Genomic DNA, 22,669 nt, shown 5'->3' with positions numbered 1-22,669 from the left:
TGGGCTATGTAGTTTTGGGCTTTAGTCTCATTTAAACCCTAAAATAATAAAATAATAATAATAATGTGGTGTCGTTTTTTACTACATAAACAAACAAACGGCATATTGACCTAGCAGTCATCTTCTTTGCGAAGCCTCCTCCACTAGATCGGGTCGTCTCCGTGCGACGCCTTCCTCCATCAAATTGCGTCATCTTCTTTGCGAGGTGTCCTTCCACCAGATTGCGTCTTGGTGCAGATATCCGTATCTAGACAGTCGGATACCTGTATCTAAACCGTCGGATACCCGTATCCATCTGTCAAACGCCGTATCTGTTGATCCAGATACGTATCCAACGCGTATCCGACCGTACCAGAAGCGTATCGTGTCCATTTGCGTATCTGACACGCGATACGCGGCCGATGTGCCGTGTCTGTGCATCGTAGATGGCCACTCTCTCCCAAGCTCAGGCCGTCAAGTCCCTCAACAAATCCCCCGGACGCCGCCGTTTCGTTGTAAGCCCTCTTTCTCACGCCGCCGTTTGAAGCTTCCAGCTCTTTGTTCGTCTTATTTCATGCTTCAAATTATTTTTTTGGTAATTTTATTTGCTGGCTTTTGTATTTGCAGTTCAAGAATTTCTCTGAGAGACTTGATGATGTCGAAATCGATGTTTTCCGAAGCCTCGATAAAGTTAAGTCGGAGCCGCATGAGGGCTCTACTTTTTTCCGGGACTGCCTCATCGAATGGAGGGTAATTCTTCAAGTTTGCTTAAGATTTTTCTCCATATGTATATATGTGTGTATATGTATATGTATTTTTTTTCTTCTGGGTTTTTGGTTTCATGATTGTTTTGCTGATTCGGGTGTAGGAACTGAACACGGCTGAGGATTTCATCTCTTTCTATGAGCAAATGACGCCGTTGGTCCAAACGTTGCCTTTGATTCTGTTGCACAAGGAAACCATAATCTCAGAACTCGTTTCGAGATTACAGATCGATGCAAGGCTGTCGCTTGAGCCCATTCTCACGTATGTTAGCTTATTTGACGCCAACCCTTTTGAGATATTTGATTGTTTAGTTGGAATTTAATGTTTTCCGAGATTGGAGATTTTTGTTTTCTTTCTCAATAAGCTGTGTTCTTGGGCAGGTTAATCGCCGCTCTGTCAAGAGATCTCCTGGAGGACTTTATCCCGTGAGTTTCGTCATCCTTTAGAATGAATTTAACTTGTAGCTGCTTGTTGTTTGTTGCTTTTACTTCCTTAATTGGTATTGAATATTCAAGGCGACTTGCTCCAGTGTACTGTAGAATCCCATCATGCCCTTTTGCTTTTGATGCATGTATTTATGGTCACTCTACGTGGTTTTTCTTCTTCTTCTTCCAGTTTCTTGCCGAGGATTGCTGATTCTCTAGTGTCTCTTCTAGAAAGTGGTACAGATAGGGAGCCAGAGATCATTGAGCAGGTCCAATTTATTTTAAGGATTGTTATTTAATTTTAATTTTTATTAGGTTTACAGGTTGGCATTTTAATTTCGACATGAACTCATAGTGTACGGTGGTTTTGTGCAGATCTTTACATCTTGGTCATCTATTATGATGTACTTACAAAAATATCTTGTACAAAAGATTAAGCATATACTAAAGTAAGTTCCTGTATCACTTAGTTATTTTGATTATTACGTTGAAGCAAACCATGTGCATTTATTGTAGACAAAAATATGTCTATTTTAACTTTCAGAATTTGATGGTGAAAATATTTCTTTGAGAAATATCAGATTATTTGAAAAATATGTTAATCAGGCTTAGTTAGTGTTTTCTTTGAGTTTTGAAAATTTTGGTATTGAGTTCCCTTTGGTCCAATTTGTACGAATAAGTGATTGTTACATTGCAATTTCATGTGAGGATGCATTTTTACTCTCTTTCCTCTCATAATCTCAGTTCTTATGATATATATAAATATATGTATATAATATATATACATGCATTTTGCAGGGTTACTGTAAAATTGAGGTACTATCCAAAATATCACATCCAAAAATTTATGGCAGAAGCGGTCTCATTCTTGCTGAGAAATGCACCTTTTGAACAACTTAAAGAAGGTACAACCTTGCATATTTTATGTTTTCACTTTTAGCCTGTTGGATTTTTTTTTGATGGGAAATGTAGGATTATCTCTATACAGGTCCCCTTGAAGCATGCTTTATAGCTTATTTATTTTGAATGATTGAGGGACCTTTTTTTTTACTTCAAAACAATGCAATTCTATGTGTTTTAACTGACTCTTCATCTCATGTTTAATGTGGTGACAATTATCATCTAGATGTTTGTGTTTTTCCCATGATACAATCAAATTTGTGATATACTGTGATTAATGAATAATAATCTGTAGTTTCTAACTTGATATGCACTACATACATCTGATGGAAAACTGACTTCCTTTATGTCTTAATTAATATTTTATGATTCTAAGCACTTGTAGCTGGATATGTAATTTTAGTTTAGATAACAGTAAATTGTTGGCCATATTGCCGTATATTCTAGTGTTCTGTTGAAGACTTGAAGTAAGTTCCTTTAATGGGAATTGATAAATTTTTGTCCTCATTGAATTGGCACAGGTGTCAGAAAGATCATGTTTGAAGTTGTGAAGAAATCAACTGATACTAGAAAAGAGGGAGTCAGTAAATTACTGTATTTTGTCATGAGAGGAACCTCATCAAGGTTCCATTCTAGAGCTGAGAGAGTGTTGCATTTCCTGATGGACGACTTGATACTTTGCATTGGTGAACAATTCAACGAAGGCAAGTTTTTCTCTAAACAAAGGCTTTATGTACGTTTATTTTAGATGTCTTGAAAAATTGATTAGATGTATTTTTGGATGTTATTGAATGTCTAGGGTAGCTGGATTTTAAAGCTCACTCATGTAGAGTCAGTGGAAAGCTTGTTCACTATGCTTTTACCTATTTTTATATCATATTGCTATTAATTATTGTTTATGGTAAAAGTGTATTTTTTGTTTCTATATTCACAGTTGATGCATGAATACTTTGTTGTCGGTCAAGGTTCATCTGATACTAATCCAAGACTACCCGAGTATGTTAGCAATTATGGCTTGCTAAAGTGTTATGTGAGAATGATTGTGTGGTTTAGGGGAAAAATGATGTTGGTAGTAAAATCTAAATTATATGTTTTTTTGGGTTTAATTGTTCATTTGTACATTGACTTTGTTGTTCTCTCTTCAATTTGTATGTTATGTGTAATGCAGCAGTATGTTTATAAAATATTATTGGACCATAAACTATATATTTGGGAGTTATATTGGTTTTGCTTGTCTTTGACCCTCTCTCTTTCTCCTGCAGGTTCAGAGACTGTTCTTGAAGTCTTAAAGTCTGCGTTAGAAAGTTTATGTGTGGATTTGGACTCCAAGGAATTGAACTTAATGTTCAATTGCTTATATCGGGAAATAACTGACTCTGTGATTAATGGAGGTGTTGAACGTTTAAGCCGCCTGTTGTCGTTGCTTGTTTCTACTGTGCAAGTTAAGAATGGCCAAAGGGTTTCTGGTGAGTGATAAGAATGTTTTTGTTTGCCTGAGTCCTTTATTTTACTGTCAAGCATTCCTTGCTCTTTAGTAATGATGTGTTTGTGTTTTAGGCTGTCGATTGTTTTCGTTAGTTGGTTTTCTGTTCCTTGTTGTGGCTGGGGTGTTTGGTCTGGTATGCTGGACCAGCCTCTCTGTTTGCTTTTTCCCTCTCCTAATATAATTCCCTTTAGCCAAAAAAAAAAAAAAAAAGAGAAGAAAGTAATGATGTGTTTGTCTGTTCTTTGTACTGCCACATTTGACAGATTACCAACAAATGATTGAAATTGTGGGGTTGGTCATGCCTAAGGGCATTCCAATGACAGAGGAGTCTTCATCTGATGTTGTTGATAAGCTTTTAGAGTTAATGCTCTGTATTCTTAGGGGACTGCACAATTTAAGTGATATGTCAACCATCTCTAGCTGTTCATTGCAGTGGGCTCCTGTATTTGATCTAAAGAACCCAAGGTACTGCCTCGAACAAAGTCTTTGGGTTTCTGGAGTTGCTTTTCTGTTTTTCTCTTTTTATTGGATTAGTTTGTTTGACATATGAAGCTTGGTGCTACAGCTTGTTGGGTTTTGTTCGAGAATTATTAAAAGAGGATGTTTGCATTGTAAATATCTTCAGAGCTAACATTTTAAGGTAAGATCGATATTTTAACTTTCTCTAGAGTGTTTCTGTATTATATCTATTATCTGGCTTTTAACATTTTTAATTGAATTTTCAGGGCGATGAATGATTTAATAGAAACTTCCCAGGAAGATGTTATTTATTTGTTACTCACCTTCTGTGAAAAACAGCAAACGGAAATCCAAAGCTTGACCTTCTTAGATGAAACACCTGAAAGAGTTTCAAGGATTCAAGATTTTCTGCGTGGGACTATCAACAACTGGGTTGGGGTTTTAAAGGGTATTGGAAATGGGGACTCATCATCCACAATAATTCTTGAAGTTGACTTGGCTCTGCTGTGGGGAACCATCAACTGCTTTCCCCAAGTAGTAGAATCTGAAAATGATTTATCCTTGTTAAAGGATTTAATAAATGCATATGATCAAATTCTGATGATTGAAGCTGGTACACTACCTCATCTTTTATTATTAGTTTGTTGCTTGATAATTCTTTGATGCCCTGTCCCTTTCTGTTTCAAGTGTAATATATATACATAGATATATATATATATTTATTTATATATCGTTTTTTTAAACTTGAGTAGAAGGAGAATCTGTGTTTAGATGGTGTATTAGAATGCACTGTTATTTTTATCAGTATTTTACTATTTTATTATTTTCACCGCATATTCTTTGTCTGAATGACTATGATGGTTTGATCTGTTGGTTTGGTTGAGTTAAGTATGTTTGTGATGTATTTAGGGAATGTTTACAGATATGCCTGGACCATTTCTAGCCCTTGACATTTTGTTCATGTGCTACTCTTGCAGACAATGTTGCAGGTTTTCCTAAGCACACTTGGGAGAGCCTAATTGGTGCTACCCTGAATTCCTATTACAAAATGATACATGGTAAAAAATCTGAGCTTGACGAAACAAGCAGATTTTTGCATCTTGGAAAAAGACACAAATCATGTGCACAAGTGTTGGTTGCTGTTGCTGATTTTTTGGATTCGGAGTACGGGTATGACTATTTCTGTAATGTAGATTTTTCCCCTTTTTAAAAGTTAAGTATGGTATTGAGTTATAAATCAGTTCTGTATAAAATCATGCATTACATGACCTCTTGCTATTACAAATAGTAGGTCTATGATGGAAGGAGACACCGAGTCTAGAACATATCATCCAGAATTAAAAGCAGATATGGCTGTAGAGGCTTTAGACATATTTGCTGATAATTTATGCCAGTCAGACAGAGAGATTCGCGCTTCAACTCTTCGAATATTGTGCCACTTTGAAACTCTAAATTGCAATACTTTCACAGAGGATTACCCAGTTGCAAAGAAAATGAGAACTGAAGTTTCTCCAACTTGTCATGTGGATAAACACAGCTTAAATGTATGCTTCTCTTTCTTCATGCTATTCGTGTTGGAATCAATATTCTGTTTATGAACTTCCATATTGATTTCGCTTCAAATGTCAGGTTCTTGCTCTCCTTCTCTCCATTGAGTCAACTCCTCTTTCAATTTCTACCAGCAGGAAAGTTACTCTCTTGATTTCTAGAATACAGATGGCCCTCTCTGCTGGTAGAATAGCTGAAGCTTATCTGCCCCTTGTTTTGAATGGGATGATTGGTATCTTCCATAACCGGTTTAGTTACCTTTGGAATCCTGCATCAGAGTGCCTTGCAGTTCTGATTAGCCAAAACATTGGACTTGTGTGGGAAAATTTTGTTAGTTATTTTGAACAATGCCAATCGAGATTTCAAGCATCCTTCGATCAAATTGACAAAGTAAATTCTAGGACGACCAACAAGTCAATTGGTATGTAACAACTTGATATTTCCTATTATATTTTATATCCAGAATGAATATCCAGACTCTAATTATCCTATGGTCATTTAGTTATGTTTCTTAATTTTTGTGTGTTCCAGACAACCTTTATAAATTTAAGAAATTCTCATTGTCCAGGTAATTAAAAAAAATATGTCTGGAAGGTTTATGGTACTCATAAGCAGGTTGTGCAATATTGGTAATAAGTTGCTTCAGTTTTTCTCTGTTTTTCTTTTGTGACCAATATCCAACCTTTAAGTTTTCATTGTATTGGTTGGACATGATTCCTTTGTAATATTGCAAGGGTACATTTGGGATGTATGGTGTACAAACACACGAGAACCCTTTCTTTATAAGCTGGATTTCATGGAGCAGTTCTACCCATGGGTTTGACATTGTATTATCATAGGTAGACAGGAAGGATGAATTGTGTTTGGTGGCACTCGCCCTGTTCGGATGGGGAGAGCTGACTAGCCTTGCCGCTTAGGGGGTGTGTTGGAATATACATCCCCTAGGTATCTTTAAGCTGTTTATTGTGTAGAGTATAAACACATGGACACTCTTTAGTAACCCGGTTTTCAAGGATGACTTATACCCATCAGTTTATCATGTATATTCAACTCTGAATGGCAATCGAGTTGTTCTCTTGTATGCTCAGCTTTATCCTCTTTTTGTTTTGCAGGCCTGCTCGGACACTTTGATTTGTGTGTTAATTCCACATCTACTAGTACACCTTCTGCGGCCGTGTTATCTTCATTGCTCCAGTCTTTACAAAGAATTCCGACCCTAATTGAATCTAAGTCTCGCCAGATTTTACCTTTGTTTTTGAAGTTTGTGGGCTACAGTTGCGAAGACTTTAGAAGGTAATTCTTACTTGGATTTGTGTTTGTTAGTGAATACTTGCTCTTGGATATTGTGAACTTGAACAGGCTTTAGTCAAAATATTTTGTGTGCTCATTTGTCTTTATCTTGTAGCTGCAGCATCGGGTCTTTCAATGCAAGTGTTTGTAGAGGCAAAGAGTGGAAAGGTGTCCTTAAAGAATGGTTAAACCTGCTGAAACTGATGCACAACCTTAAGTCCTTCTATCAAAATCAGTTCCTTAAAGACGTTTTACAAATTAGGTTGGTACAAATTCCAGATATATAGACTCTCCATTTGTTGTCCTTTGGTTTGCCTATTGGTTATTTATTTATATATTTTCCTGTTTGTCAGACTTTTAGATGAAAATGATGATGAAATACAAACAAAGGTTCTTGATTGTCTGTTCATATGGAAAGATGATTTCCTGCTTCCATACTGTCAACAATTGAAAAACCTAGCCAGCTTTCATAATTTGAGAGAGGAATTAACAACGTGGAGTTTATCCAGAGAGTCCAATCTAATTGAGGAACATCACAGAGCTTACCTGGTGCCTATAGTTATCCGTCTTCTGATGCCCAAAGTCCGCAAGTTGAAGAAACATGCTAATCAGAAGGTATGTTTGAACTTTCAATATGATTTATTCTTAATCATTCTGGACCTGTAGTTCTCAACATTGTCTGTAGATTGCTTGCATGTATATTTTCATATAGTTATAGTTTTTAAATGTAGGATTCCTCTATAAAATAGAGGATATGCATAGAAGGGGCTTTGTGTGGACTGGTATTATGTATGATATAACAATTCCGAAAGCTCCATATTTCTTTTGTCAATTCTATGTAGTTGGAGTGTGAATATTTCCAGCAGATCAATGCACGTGTGCGAGTTTGTATGTGCTGCATCATTGTATTTCTTTTTTCATTTGCATCATTATTGCAGTTTATATTACCATGTATGACTTGCTTTCTTTCTTTATTGTTTGTGTCAGCATTCAGGAGTAAATCATCGGAAGTCAGTTCTTGGTTTCATATCTCAAGTTGATGTTGAAGAACTTCCTCTTTTCTTTGCATTGTTGGTAAAGCCTTTGCAAATTGTTCCAATGGGAAGTGATGGTGCTGCAAACTGGTTTTGGACTTTGCCAAATGTTTCTCTGGCCGAATTTCAGGCATCGCATTTCTTAAAATATTTCACTGTTAGCAGTATATCAGCCCTGTCTTGGAAGAAAAGATCTGGTTTTCTGCATGTGATCGAAGATATCATTGGAGTTTTTGATATATTGCGTGTTGGTCCCTTTCTTGATTTTCTTCTGGGATGTGTCGCCCGGTTATTAGAAAGCTGCAGTTTAAGTATTGAGGTGGCAAAGGCCAAAGAGGCGGGGAAGGCCAAGGGATCTTCATTGGAAAATAATCTGGATGTGAACCGTACTTTGCTTGGAAAAGATAGTGCAGTGGAGACTAATGTTTCGGTAATACTTCATGTGTCCATCTATTTTCAGATAAGACAAAGCTATAGTTTGTGAATTATGATTTGTGTCAGGTCGTGCAGATGATGTCCACTATCTTGATACTACTACAATTTTATTTTATTTTATTTTGTGACACAATATTGTCCAATGATGCACAAACTGGTATTACTTTACTGGATGCCAAGTCTTGAGTGGAATGTTTACTGTGTTGTATAGTTAATAGATATATGCTTCCATTATTTTAGTCTGAAACCACAGAAAATTACTCAATGTTATTAAAATTGTATATATGCCTAATACTCATACCATGTTTGTGACAAGATAATATTTTTTATTAGTATGTTCTTCAGGGCTGTAAGTAAAGTGATCTGATATTTGTCATAATGAGGCTCAAGCGTTTTGACTTCCAAAATTCCAGTTATGCTGAGATGCTGTTTGCGGTTTTGTTAAATTTCATATCATATATAGAAGTCTATCTATATTCGATTTTATCAACAAATTGTAGAGTGAAAAAGTACTGCCTTGTGAACACTTATAACACTTCTAAGAGCATTTTGGTTGGTTCATATTTGTCCTTTTGTAGTCCTTGCTTTTTCTGTAGTGTTTGTACGTACATGCATGTGCTTAGATTTGATCAAAACACGAAAGAAACATCTTTTGTTACCACAATGTACTAGTTTTTCTTATGGCAAGATATATGAAATTTTTTTTTGCTGGTTGCCTTCTTGGTTTTGTTCCATTTTCCAGGAAGTTAATTTTATGTTACTTGGCGCATGAAACTTACTTTTGTTTTCTTTCTGCAAATTGAGTCAACAAATTTATTGCAATTTACTGAGAAATTTATGGTCTATCTGCAGATCTCCCCAGCTTTGGGGCAGCTTAGGGATCTCAGGTCTTTATGCCTGAAAATTATCTCCTTCGTTCTCAACAAGTATGAAGATCGTGATTTTAGTAGTGAGTTCTGGGACCTATTCTTTGTGTCAGTCAAGCCTTTAATTGATCGTTTCAAGCAGGAAGGATCTAGCGGTCAGAAACCTAGTTCGCTCTTCTCTTGTTTTCTTGCGCTGTCTAGAAGCCAAAAACTTGTACCACTACTTTGCAGGGAACAAAAACTTGTTCCTGATATACTCTCAATTCTAACGGTCACATCAACGTCTGAAGCTATTGTATCTTGTGTTCTCAAGTTTGTTGATAACCTGTTGACTCTTGATCACGAGTGGGGTGATGAAGATAGTGCTGTGAAAGGAGTTATACTCCCAAACCTTGAAGCACTCATCGATAGCCTGCATTGTCTTTTTCAAAGTAATAATGCTGCCAAGAGGTAATATGGTTCATTTCATGTGTACATGGAAAAACACACACACACACATACATACGAAAGTATAAAACAGACTTGCCGCCTTCTTGATATGCTTGCAATGACGCATTTTCTTTGTGGCTTGTGCGAATCCATTTTCTAAAGTCACCTTAGTTTGGAACTAGGACGGATGCTAGTTCATAGGCAGCTGATTTGCTATTTTTTTATTGATGCTTATATCATCTTAAGAGTTATGACCCTTATCACATTGACTCTATAGGTATTTTTGCTTCAGAAATCAGAATTCAGTTAAGATGATTAAAATCAACATGGAAACTTGAATGACATTGTTCGGTTGTTAAATGCCCAAGAAATATATTGTGGGTTGAGTACAGTCAGTGAGTCCCATTGTAAGGTGTGCCCAAAGCTTTTTACATATCAAATATGCATAATACCTTTGGGATGCTCTTTTGTCATAATCAAAAGGTTCTATCTATTCAAATGGTTTGTTGCACTTTTGTTGACTGGACTTGGGATCCTTGTCTGAAGCAGGCATATTTACTGTCTTGCTGCCTAGTTGATGCTGAGTTGGCTACCACCATGTATTATCTATTAGTACTAAAATGAAGTTAGATAAACGATAGTACAGACAGTGAGTCATTTGGAATATTTGTTTAACTTTCACGAGATAAACTCAGTTGATTATCTCTTGCTGTTAAGTGTGATTGCGTCCTTGATCTTATAATTTAGAATACATTTGTGGCCTAGTCAATGCTTCAAGTTGATTCAAATCGTCTCCCTTTTTAAAGATCCCATATAGTGTTTAGGAATTGATAGCCTTGCCCCTATTTGGATTTCTGCATTACCCTTGTACCTCATCTTTCATTTATATTCTGCACTGGTCATTTTCCAGTTGAATTTTGTGGAAAGGAAAGGATGTCATCTGATATGTTGTCTCCATCACTTACTATTGTGCCAGGAAATTATATAAACACCCAGGAGAGACAGAGAAAAGAATTTTTCAGTTCTTACCTAAGTATATAGAACATGCTTTGCCAGCCAGGAAATTTTTGGATATCTTGCTTCCGGTTTTAGCGAATGGAGCTCAGAATTCAGGTAGTACTATCTTGGAAATCTCAGCTTTTGTACTTAGTGAAAATTTTCCACCTGCAAAACTTAAAATCTTCTATTTATCTTGCAGATTTCTGTTTTGAAGCAGTGCAAGTAATTCGTGATATGGTTCCAATACTGGGGAATGCGATTACAAATAAAATTCTTAATGCAGTATCTCCACTACTTACTTCTACTGATCTAGATAAACGTGTTTTTATTTGTGATCTTCTTGAGGCTGTTGCTAGAGCAGACCCTTCTGTTCAATTTGTGGTATCGTGTGGCCCTTTTTCTCTTTTAGTAGTATTGCATTGGCTTTGTTATTTTTTTATGTTGTCCTTATTTTCTCGTAACTCTTCAAACAAATGCAGGCAAAACTGTTACAGGACTTGAATGCAACCTCTGTTACTGAACTGGGTAGCCTTGATTATGACAAAGTTGTCAATGCTTATGAAAAGATCAGTGTTGATATCTTCTATACAGTCCCAGAGGATCATGCATTAGTCATTTTGTCTCATTGTGTCTATGACATGTCGTCTGAAGAATTAATCTTGAGGCACAGTGCTTACAATTCATTGCGCTCATTTGTTGAATTTGCTGCCCTAATTCTTGGCCAAGTAGACCACTGTGAAATGCCTGACAAGATGTCAGCATCTGATGATCATTGTTGGACCAGAGCGTGCATTCAGAGAATAACAAACAAGTTTCTTTTGAAGCATATGGGCAATGCTTTGAAGAGAGGAACTTCTGTCAGAAAGGTATTAAGTTGTTTTTGTGTTCCTTCAGGTCTGACGGTATATAAATGGCAACGAAACACAACGTCAAATCTGCACTATCACACAATCTTGTAAATACACTAACAGAATCTGCATATACCTGCTTATGCACATGCATCTCTAACTACAGCTAAGCAGAGAGTCGCTGCCAATGGAATCTTTAAGAAATCTTACAAAATGTGTTCAAATTTCATAGAAATGCCCAATTACTGGCAAAAATGGGGTGAAAAAATCAAAAGAAAGGAATAATGATTTATTGCAACTCCAAGCTACATGGCTTAATAAATTTCGCACTATTTATGGTTATTTGGTGTGTTTCAGGAATGGGTTGATTTACTAAGACAAATGGTGAAAAATCTACCAGAAGTGGCAAATCTGGGTTCATTGAAGGATCTTTGTGATGATGATGCTGAAATAGATTTTTTCAACAATATCGTTCACCTACAGGTTGAGTTTTTTATTATATCTACCATGGCTCTTTCTGGGTCATCTTTTTAAACAAAAATTACTGTTAAAAGTGATCTTTACTTGCAATATTCTTTTTGTAAACCAATCGTTGATCATTTCAGAGAGAGCAATTGTTCGGAAAAGGAGTGACAAAATTGTTCTCACATATTTACTTTTGCTTCTGCAGAAACATAGGAGAGCAAGGGCATTGACACGCTTTAGGAATGTTATCAGTACCAGCTATATGCCAGAGGTCTCTCTCTTCCTCTCCCTCTTTTTTTCTTCTCAAAATAGAATTTCTCGATTTGTTTCACTTCTCATAATTTTTTTCAACTCAGTCCCTAAAGTCTACTCTCCTGATCTCTCTCCCAGGGCATCACAAAGAAAGTGTTTGTACCCCTTTTTTTCAATATGTTGTTGGAGGAGCATGAAGGAAAAGGAGAACATGTCAAAAATATGTGCATAGAGGCCCTTGCTTCGATTTCGAGTCACATGGAATGGAATTCATACTACTCGTTGTTGATGAGATGCTTTAATGAGATGAACAAGAATCCTAATAAACAAAAGCTCCTTCTGCGGCTAATTTGTTCCATCTTGGACAAGTTTCACTTTTCAGATGCCAAAGACTCCTTGGACAATGATTCCAACACAGGGACCGCTGATACTGGGTCTACAATCTTGCGTAAGTGTAGCAATTCTGTTTCGATAAATGAAATACAGACTTGCCTTCAAAAAGTCGTGCTGCCTAAGATACAAAAGTTACTGAGTGATTCTGAAAAGGTCAATGCTAACATCAGTCTTGCTACACTAAGAGTATTAAGGTTGCTTCCTGGAGATGTAATGGACTCACAGCTGCCTAGCATTGTTCATCGAGTTTCAAATTTTTTGAAGAATCGATTGGAAAGCATCCGTGATGAAGCTAGGTCCGCTTTGGCTGCTTGTTTGAAGGAGTTGGGGCTGGAATACTTGCATTTTATAGTCAAGGTTTTGCGAGCTACCTTGAAACGGGGATATGAGTTACATGTGCTGGGATACACACTAAACTTTATTTTGTCGAAGTTTCTTGTTACTCCAATTAGTGGAAAATTGGACTACTGTTTGGAAGATCTCCTTTGTATTGCAACGAATGATATTCTTGGAGATGTTGCTGAGGAAAAAGATGTTGAAAAGATTGCTTCCAAGATGAAAGAAACTAAGAAACAGAAGTCCTTTGAAACCCTGAAATTGATTTCTCAAAGCATAACATTCAAAAGCCACGCGTTGAAGCTTCTGTCACCTGTTACAGCTCAATTCGAGAAACATTTGACACCAAAAACCAAGACAAAATTGGAAAGTATGTTAACTCACATAGGTGCTGGTATTGAATGCAATCCAACTGTTAACCAGACAGACCTATTTATATTCGTACATGGCCTGATCGAAGATGGAATAAAAGAAGAAAATGGTCAGAGTGAGAATTTGTTTATTACATGGGTAAATGGACGTCGGCGAAATTTTATGAGTGGAAAAGATATTTCCTCGGGGGGTGTCTCAGGTGGTAAATCAGTATGTTCTCATCTTATTTCAGTTTTTGCTCTTGGGATATTTCTGAAACGCATAAAGAATGTGAAATTGGGAAAAGCTGATGAACAAATGTTGTCGATGTTGGATCCTTTTGTCTTACTGTTAGGGAAGTGCTTGAAATCCAAGTATGAAGATGTTGTATCTGCATCACTTAGATGCCTCACCCGACTGGTCAGGTTGCCTTTACCTGCCATCGGATCTCAGGCAGATAGTATTAAGGCCGCGCTGTTTGGTATTGCTGGAAGTACGGGTAATACTGGAGGTTCTCAAATGGAGTCATGCCTGAGGTTGTTAACAGAACTTCTGCGCGGCACCAAAATCACTCTTTCCTCCGATCAGTTACATCTGCTAATTCAGCTTCCATTGTTTGTTGATCTTGAAAGCAATCCCTCCTTTGTTGCTCTTTCACTTCTAAAGGCAATTGTTAACCGCAGGCTAGTTGTTCCTGAGATATATGATCTTGTAACAAGAGTTGCAAATTTGATGGTAACAAGTCAAGTAGAACCAATTCGTCACAAGTGTAGCAAGATTTTATTGCAATTCTTACTTGAATATCGTCTCTCTACAAAACGTTTGCAACAACATTTGGATTTTCTGCTGTCAAATCTGAGGTGAGTGCCTAATAGTGACTTGGAAGACTGTCTTTCCTTATTTTTGTGTTTTGATGATGGCTTGACTCTTGTTGCAGGTATGAGCATTCAAGTGGAAGGAAAACTGTGCTTGAGATGCTCCACACAATTATTGTTAAATTTCCACAAAACGTTGTAGATGAGCAGTCACAGACCTTTTTTGTCCATTTGGTGATTTGCTTGGCTAATGATCAAGATAATGAAGTTCGTTCCTTGGCTGGAGTTGCTATAAAATGTCTCATTGGCTATATAAGCTCACATTCATTTCGTTCCATTCTTGAGTACAGCCTATCTTGGTATTTGGGTGGGAAGCAGCAATTATGGAGCGCTGCAGCACAGGTAAAGTTTTCACATTAACTTTTCAAATTTAAAGTTGTTTAGTCTTCTCATTTGAATGCTATGATTTCTGGCTCTTCTTCTGTGAACTGTCTTGTCATATTAATTCCCCGCCAATTGTAGAGAACAATTAGTTTATTGAATTAATTACCGCAGAATAGGTATATGCAATGGTGTTATCTAGAATAGAAACCTTGAAACACTATTGTTTCAGATATATTTCTCTAGCAAGATTTCAGTATGTTAATGTTACTAGAACTTTTATAAGAAAGTGGTTGGTGTGTGGGGGGAGCCTAACTGATACAATATGCCCAATTCTCTGTCCTATACCCCAAAGCTCGCTTAAACTTTTCCTTCTGGAATTTGTTGAGTAAGAAAAGAATGTAGAAATGACCGTCAATTTGATTGAGGTTTTGTATGAAGACTGCATGTGTTTTGCTGAGGTAAGGGACTCATTACTGTGTACAAAAATTTGATCTGCATCGTCCTTATATCTGTCTGTGCTATCTCATGTTATAGTGTCAAACATTATAATCCTGTAGTTGAGGAGATTGTCATAGTTGTATTCCCAATCCTGATAGTAGTAAGTCTACTTTTGGTGGGGTGTGCCGCATTGCTCTTGCTTAATGCCCTTGTGTATTTGGCAGGTTTTGGGACTTCTGGTTGAAGTCATGGATAAAGAATTTCAGAAGCATGTCAATAAATTATTGCCAGTTGAAGACATGGAGAAAGAATTTCTTAAGCATATCAACAGAATATTGCCAGCGACAAAGAGTATTTTACTGTCTGCCATTGATACAGTCACTGATGAGCAACTAGACTTTTCTAATGAAACTAGCATTCCTTTGTGGAAGGAGGCATATTATTCGTTAGTTATGCTGGAGAAAATGCTGCATCAGTTTCGTAGTTTATGCTTTGATAGGGATCTTGAGGTATGTTATTAGACAAACATCATAAACATTTCATTTTATTTTTTTTTCCCTAAATATTTCATATGGTATAGTTGTATGTGATACACTGTTGCACAAGGTTCTTGCATGTTATTTTTTGTTTTCTTTTTTAGTTAGAAAGGGGGGCGGGGGAAGGTGATCTGTGAATTGATAAGTTTCATTTCCATGTTTTTGACTTTACATAAAGAAAGCAAGATTCACTTAAGTTTCATTTCTAGAAAGAGATTCTATAGTGGGAGCAATCATAATCCTATTACTTTTAGTTTCTAGATGTAGGAGAAATCTTGGACTGTCTATGCTGCCTGTGGATCTTGTCAGTGTCACTTAGAAATCTAAGAATCTAGTTAGTTCGAAAGAAAGAAAAAAATAAAATCCTACATAATCTCTCATACATATATAACCATCTCAGAATACGGTTTTGATGTCTACGGATATTTTTTACCATGAAAGTGTTAATTTTCTGTCATATTCCATGTGATTAATGTTGGTATCTAATATGGTTTATCAAAAGTCCCTCAAACAAAGTGCAAATTCATATTATGGTAATCAGAAACAGGAGGGTTCAAGTCTGTCATACTATCATTCATTGTAAATTATCATAAAAGATGCTAATGGTCGATAAATCTTAACTTATTCTCTGGACATTGAAGTTGTTGTAATCTTTTTCTCTCACAAGTCCATTCTTTTGCAAAAATTTAGGATATATGGGCAGCAATTTGTGAATTACTTCTGCATCCACACATGTGGTTACGCTGCATTTCCAGTCGCCTTGTAGCTTTGTACTTTGATGCTGCCAAAGCCGCCTCTAAAGACGATGGAAAACCATTAGGAATTTACTATCTTATTAGACCAAGTAGACTTTTCATGATAGCTGCGTCTCTCTGCTGCCAAATGAAGACACAACTCAATGATGATGCTGCCAGCAATCTGATTACTGAAAATCTTGCGTTCAGTGTTTGTCATGTGCATTCATTGATTGGACAAACAGAGTGTGCTGATCCACATCAATTCTGGTCCAAGCTTGAACAGCATGAGCAAGCCCATTTTCTTCGAGCTTTTGAGTTGCTCGATGCTAGAAAAGGAAGGAGCATGTTTTTATCCCTTACGTCTGGTATATGCGACCCAAATGATGAAAGCGCCTCTAAGAATATCCGATACTTGCTCGTCTCTAACCTGCTCAAAAAAATGGGCAAGACTGCCCTTCAAATGGAGGCAATTCAGGTTTGTACAAAAGGACTGATTTCCTAAAATTTTTGGTGATATTTGGGAATGTTTATTAGCATAGGCATACCAAGCATTTTTTATTTGTCTATATTTTCTACAACAGCTATTACTAAGGTTAATATTGTCATTTGCCTGTATTTTCTGTTCCGATCAATTTTTTTATAATGTAATTGTGATTTGGTCTATGCAGATGAAAATTGTCTTTGATAGTTTTCAAAAAGTTTCATCCTATTTAAGTGAGGAAGACTGCCGGCTTTATGCCTATGAAATCTTGCTACCGTTGTATAAAGTTTGCGAAGGATTTTCTGGGAGAGTGATTCATGGTGAGTTTTTTTGTCTCATGCTATTTCCCAATGCCCAGTTTTGTTGCATATGAGTAGAAAGTTGCTCCTGCATATCCCAAAAGCTTTTGGCTCCGTTGCCTCAGTAAATAGCTTGCACTCATGCTCTTTGCATGTCATATCTGCGATGGTCATTTCCCCTATACCACTTGCTAAAATTTATCTTCATTTACCTTTGGAAAACACAAAATGTTGATTGGCCCAATCTTAACATTGAAAATATTCTGTGACCTAAACCAAATTACCCCATTGTTTCAAGTAGTTTTCTGGTCGAATCCTCGAGGGGTTTAGTGTCATGGAAACCCGAAGTTAGTTTTGTTTACGGCATATTGGCTGAATCCCATGTTCCTATTGTTTTTCAATTGCTATCTGACAAGTTGCTTTCCTTTGTGTACCAGAAAATACGAAGCAGTTAGCACAAGAAGTTACTGACAGCATACGAAAGAAACTAGGCACCCAAAAGTTTGTACTAGTTTACGGTGGCATCAGGAAGAATCTCAAGGCGAAAAGGGATAAGAGGAAAAACGAAGAAAAGCGCATGGCTGTCGTTGATCCCATGCGGAATGCTAAGAGGAAACTGAGGATAGCAGAGAAGCATCGGGCCAACAAGAAAAGGAAAATAATGTCGATGAAAATGGGGAGGTGGACACATTCGAAGCCAAAGTAAATGTTGCAAAAAACCGATGCACTTCTTGGACGAGCACGTAGGCGGCCCCAACTCCGGTGACTGTCGGCTTCGGTGGTTAGGCGGTTACGTATTAACAGTTTTGCTTAAGGTAGATTTCATGAGAAATGTTGAGAGGCTTGGTGGCACTTAGTTTTGTTTCCTTTTTCCCTCGTTATTTTTTGTCAAGTCAGAACTTGATGTAAATAACATTTTAAGATGAGGAGACATGATGAACTGGCAGTATTTATAGTTTTGAGTTTTTACTTTTTATTACAAATAGTCCCTAAAAGTGCCGTCGCAAGTCTAATAATATAGCGCCAGGTGATTTATGAAGTAAATCATTATTTATTTTTAAAAAAAATCTAATTTTATGAAAAAATAAGGAAAAGAATAGTAACAAATAAAATAGTTCTTATTGTTTTTGTACGAACTAGTAAGAATACCTGCGCTTTGCTTCGTTGTGGGTTTTGAAATTGTAACCACAATTTAACACTCATTTCTAAATAATTCATAAATGAATCAAAGTAAGTGAATCCATATGCTAAAATAAGTCTTTTAGTTTGCATCTAGATTCTATTGAATTGACATAATGTCAACAGTTATTCAAATTCAGTAACTTTAGAATATAAGAATACTAAATTCAACGCCCATTGCTTACCTTGAGTTTAGAGAGGGATTTGAAACATGACGAAAAACGTTTGAGCTTGGAAAAAATTAAAAAAAAACCCCCAAAATCTGAGAAGTTACAACAACAAAGAACTCCAATAATTACATAATTTTAAGTCTCCAAGAAAGTTGAAGCCCCATTACAAGCAAAATCCTCATTCATAGAAAATATGCTTAAGGTTAAGCAGTTGGTTCATTCTTAATTCACAGCCAGTCAGCTTCAGCAAATTCAATCCAAGAAGCCCATTGACGCTCTAGCCCAAGACCTCATTACAGACTTTCCAGTCTCCAAGAAAGTTGAAGGCCCATTAAAAGCAGAAGCCTCATTCACAGAAAATATGCTCAAGGTTAAGCAGTTGATTCATTCTCAATCCACAACTAGTCAGCTTCAGCAAATTCAATCTAAGAAGCCCAATGATGCTCTAGCCCAAGACCTCATTACAGACTTTCCAGATTTTGCCACATTTTTTCCACTCAAACGTCCTCATCAGCCAAACTCATCAACGAATCTTGGTCACATCATGTAGCGTCTAGCTTCATTCCTACTTTGCGCCCACGCAAAGAAAAGTTGCAATTAATTAATTCCCAAAATATCTCAAAAACGAATATTTTTAGTTATCTTAGTGCCCACGCAACGCAAAGAAGCTTTTTTAGTTATCTTAGTGCCCACACAAAGAAAAGCTGCAATTAATTAATTCCCAAAATATCTCAAAAACGAATATTTTTAGTTCTCTTTGGGACCACTATGGCCTGAGAGATTTGTTTTTGAACAGCCAGTCAGCTTCAGCAAATTCAATCCAAGAAGTCCAATGACGCTCTAGCCCAAGACCTCATTATAGACTTTCCAGATTTTGCCACATTTTTCCCGCTCAAACGTCCTCATCAGCCAAACTCATCAACAAATCTTGGTCACATCATGTAGCGTCTAGCTTCACTCACTACTTTGCGCCCACGCAAAGAAAAGCTGCAATTAATTAATTCCCAAAATATCTCAAAAACGAATATTTTTAGTTATCTTAGTGCCCGCGCAAAGAAAAGCTTTTTTTAGTTATCTTAGTGCCCACGCAAAGAAAAGGTGCAATTAATTAATCTTGAAGCAAGTTCAACCAGATTCAGCACCATTAGTTAATCTTGAAGATACTTATGAAGATGTCAAAGCAGCAGAATACCAAGAGATGATGAAGAAGAGCGAAGAATTTTGCCCAAACACAAAAGGAAATGAAGATGGTTCCATACAAGATTGTTAAAGCTCCAAATGGAGAAGCATGGGTTGAAGTCAACTCATGTGTTGCTAAGCTCCAAATGGAGAAAGTCAACTATAACTCATGTATTGCTGTGATGGAGGGCAAGATAATGAAGAAGATAGTTCCATACAAGATTGTTAAAGCTCCAAATGGAGAAGCATGGGTTGAAGTCAACTCATGTGTTGCTAAGCTCCAAATGGAGAAAGTCAACTATAACTCATGTATTGCTGTGATGGAGGGCAAGGTAACCCTTCATTATGTTCTCGTATTTGTGATGGTTGCATTCTTTGTTTAAGTATTCTTTTGGTTGTGTGTTTTTGTATTTGATGATTAATTGTGGATTATCACAGAATCCCAAGGTTATCAAGAACTCTGAAGGAGCTCGGACCACACCATCAGTAGTTGCCATGAACCAGAAGGGAGAACTTCTTGTTGGTACTCCAGCAAAACGTCAGGCTGTGACGAACCCAACGAACACAGTTTCTGGAACCAAGCGTCTGATTGGGAGACACTTTAACGATGCCCAAACACAAAAGGAAATGAAGATGGTTCCATACAAGATTGTTAAAGCTCCAAATGGAGAAGCATGGGTTGAAGTCGATGGACAGCAGTACGCTCCACGCCAGATTGGAGCTTTTGTTCTGACAAAGATTCATTCTCAAGCCACAGCCAGTCAGCTTCTTGCCACATTTTTCCCGCTCAAACGTCCTCATCAGCCAAACTCACCAACGAATCTTGATCCTACTCAGCTACTTTAACGATGTAGAGCATGAGAAGATAATGCAGACTTTCAGAGAAAGGCAAGCCATTCAGAATTAGAAAATGGATAAAATGCCAGAATTAGAAAGCTCAGGAACCATAGGAACACATGGAACCATAGGACCATACCCAAATGCCTAGAACTAGAGTAGCCTATAATCAGCCTCAAGGTTCTAATAGAGTTATACCATTAGAACAAGGAATTGGAGAAACTCAATTAAGACCCATATTATTTTTACCAAGTCACGATCGACAATTATGGACAGACACCATAGATCGTTGGAAAAATCAAGCATGTCAAGCATACTTAATGAAGCGACAATTTGGACAAGGTACAGGAGAAGATTGCTTTGGAATAATGGAAGGATATTTAGGTCCCTCAGTCAAAAGTTTATGGGAAACATATAAGGTACATCCAGATACTAGGCAGAAATATCAAAATTTAATGGGAATGGGTGCAGACCCACTCAATTTTGTAAATGCAGTTTCAGAAATGTTAACAAGTGCAGACCCAAATATAGGACAAACCAAGATATAAGAAAATGCTATGAGACAGATATGAGACAGTTATGAGACAGTTAAGGGATTTTAAGAAGCTCAATATTGATGCTGATTTTGTCATAGGAATTAGAAAGACCATGCAGCCACATTATTTAAAATTGCTAACAGATGCAGGGTTTTACACCAAGAAATGCAGGAGCAAGGCGAATGTCGCCTAGCAGTTCAATGAATTCCAGAAATTTAGTACCACCTCAAAGTAGCCCTATTTCACTTCGACCAGTCTACAGTCCAAAAACAATTTCCACAAATCAACTTTGTCTCAGCATGGTATGTTACTTAATGTTACGCTGACTCATATTGATTGTTTGGTTCATGAAATAATATTAAATTAGATCATTCAGGGCGTTTGGTACGTAAAGTTTTTTATTTCTGAAACGTATTTGTCAGGAAAAACGTTATACAGTGTGTTTGTAATGTAACAGGAGTTTGGTACGTTACTTAATGTTACACTGACTCATAATGATCGTTTGGTTCATGATATAATATTAAATTAGATCATTCCAGGCGTTTGGTACGTAAAGTTTTTTTATTTTTGAAATGTATTTGTCTGGAAAAACGTTATACAGTGTGTTTGTAATGTACCAGGAGTTTGGTACGTTACTTAATGTTACACTGACTCATAATAATTGTTTGGTTCATGATATAATATTAAATTAGATCATTCAAGGTACGTAAATTTTTTTAATTTTTGAAACACAAGGATTTGGCGAAGTGTTGGTGTGTTAATCCAAATGTATCAATTATTTGATTTGTCTTTCCCCATTAAACTTAATCCTCTTAACCCTTGGTCTGCCATCTCTTTTCCGTACCATGCATTGTAATAGGAAATATCCAAACCATAATTCTTTTTGAAATCATCGACTATCTGAATTGGTTTAATGTGTGGATTGGACCGAATTTGCTCAACCATTATGGAACACACAATCTTTGAGGTCATCATCCCACTTTTACGTTCTCAAATGCGACCGGTGCATGTGTGCTAATTATTTAATGTTCGGTTAACAAAATGATCATTAGCACTGCATATAGATGATTGAACACGCCACAGACAACCTTCGATATCTTTCTTAATGCAAGAAGCTGGTATCCTTTTATGCTCATTTGCGACATACTCAAATTCAAAACCCATCTCAACAGCATACTTGCATATAGTTTAAGCCTGAACTCATCCGCTCCACCCTCATAATCCTGACCAACATGACTAATATAGCTTTTCCAAGGATGCAATAAATACATCTTAGCATTAGGTGTTTTAAATTTCCCCAAAAACTCATTCCCATCGGTGTGCATTATACCTTCAGCCAAAAATGGTTCTGTAATTACAAATATCTTGACTAGCATTGCCAATTTCATTTGATTCTTTTAAGCTCACCAATATATCAACAAAATATGTGTTCTCCTTCGTTACAGACATGTGCAATACACGCACATCCATGTCACATTCCAAAAGACAACATGTGCATCCATTCATAGCATATGTAAGGTTAAATTAATCAACTACCAAACCATTGAACCTTGAGCTAACCTAGTTGCACAATTAAGAAAATGAAGTGTGCTAAAAAATGGGATTGGAAGCAGTAATATCATTATGGGTACATCTCCCAACAATAGCTCCTTCCATGAAGTCCTACATAAAAACATAAATTGGAAACTGAGCTATACACGAGATTACCAATGCAAAATGTAAAATTATATCGATCAATACTGAAAAACTAAATGAATCATGGAATTCCTATTTAGCAAAGTAGTAGAGAAGAAAGCAAAAAACAACATATTCTACAAC

At 36.7% G+C, this 22,669-nt stretch overlaps 2 protein-coding genes and 1 pseudogene across 5 annotated transcripts; 2 read left to right on the top strand and 1 right to left on the bottom strand.

The window, feature by feature from the left end:
* Nucleotides 1-112: 112 nt before the first annotated feature.
* Nucleotides 113-17,905, top strand: LOC137707724 (ARM repeat superfamily protein). 4 transcript variants are annotated; one of them, XM_088689192.1, is made up of 31 exons: nucleotides 113-494; nucleotides 607-729; nucleotides 848-1,005; nucleotides 1,125-1,169; nucleotides 1,360-1,438; nucleotides 1,545-1,618; nucleotides 1,968-2,074; nucleotides 2,591-2,773; nucleotides 3,332-3,535; nucleotides 3,819-4,020; nucleotides 4,121-4,195; nucleotides 4,281-4,627; nucleotides 4,992-5,184; nucleotides 5,306-5,558; nucleotides 5,644-5,983; nucleotides 6,675-6,855; nucleotides 6,974-7,114; nucleotides 7,206-7,467; nucleotides 7,840-8,316; nucleotides 9,174-9,637; nucleotides 10,593-10,729; nucleotides 10,815-10,996; nucleotides 11,095-11,481; nucleotides 11,821-11,946; nucleotides 12,134-12,199; nucleotides 12,319-14,120; nucleotides 14,198-14,477; nucleotides 15,122-15,406; nucleotides 16,124-16,645; nucleotides 16,839-16,971; nucleotides 17,388-17,905. In XM_088689192.1, the coding sequence occupies exons 1-31, from the start codon at nucleotides 426-428 to the stop codon at nucleotides 17,654-17,656; spliced, it is 8,166 nt and encodes a 2,721-aa protein (XP_088545318.1). In that variant the 5' UTR covers nucleotides 113-425; the 3' UTR covers nucleotides 17,657-17,905. The 4 variants fall into 4 exon arrangements, with proteins under 4 accessions (XP_088545318.1, XP_088545316.1, XP_088545317.1 ...); XM_088689190.1 differs by having other exon boundaries at nucleotides 6,968-7,114; XM_088689191.1 differs by having other exon boundaries at nucleotides 5,303-5,558.
* A 1,531-nt stretch (nucleotides 17,906-19,436) lies between these two features.
* Nucleotides 19,437-21,351, top strand: LOC148689603 (uncharacterized). Its single transcript, XM_088688793.1, has 2 exons — nucleotides 19,437-19,810; nucleotides 19,917-21,351. The coding sequence occupies exons 1-2, from the start codon at nucleotides 19,541-19,543 to the stop codon at nucleotides 20,322-20,324; spliced, it is 678 nt and encodes a 225-aa protein (XP_088544919.1). The 5' UTR covers nucleotides 19,437-19,540; the 3' UTR covers nucleotides 20,325-21,351.
* Nucleotides 21,352-21,622: 271 nt separating this feature from the next.
* LOC148689602 (uncharacterized) lies at nucleotides 21,623-22,489 on the bottom strand (annotated as a pseudogene).
* Between the last annotated feature and the right edge of the window lie 180 nt (nucleotides 22,490-22,669).

This window comes from Pyrus communis, chromosome 17 (genome assembly GCF_041283825.1).
Source record: "Pyrus communis isolate YQ-2024b chromosome 17, ASM4128382v1, whole genome shotgun sequence".
Lineage (NCBI taxonomy): Eukaryota > Viridiplantae > Streptophyta > Magnoliopsida > Rosales > Rosaceae > Pyrus > Pyrus communis.
Note: the sequence above shows the minus strand (reverse complement) of the source record. Positions and strands in the feature narration are given on the sequence as shown.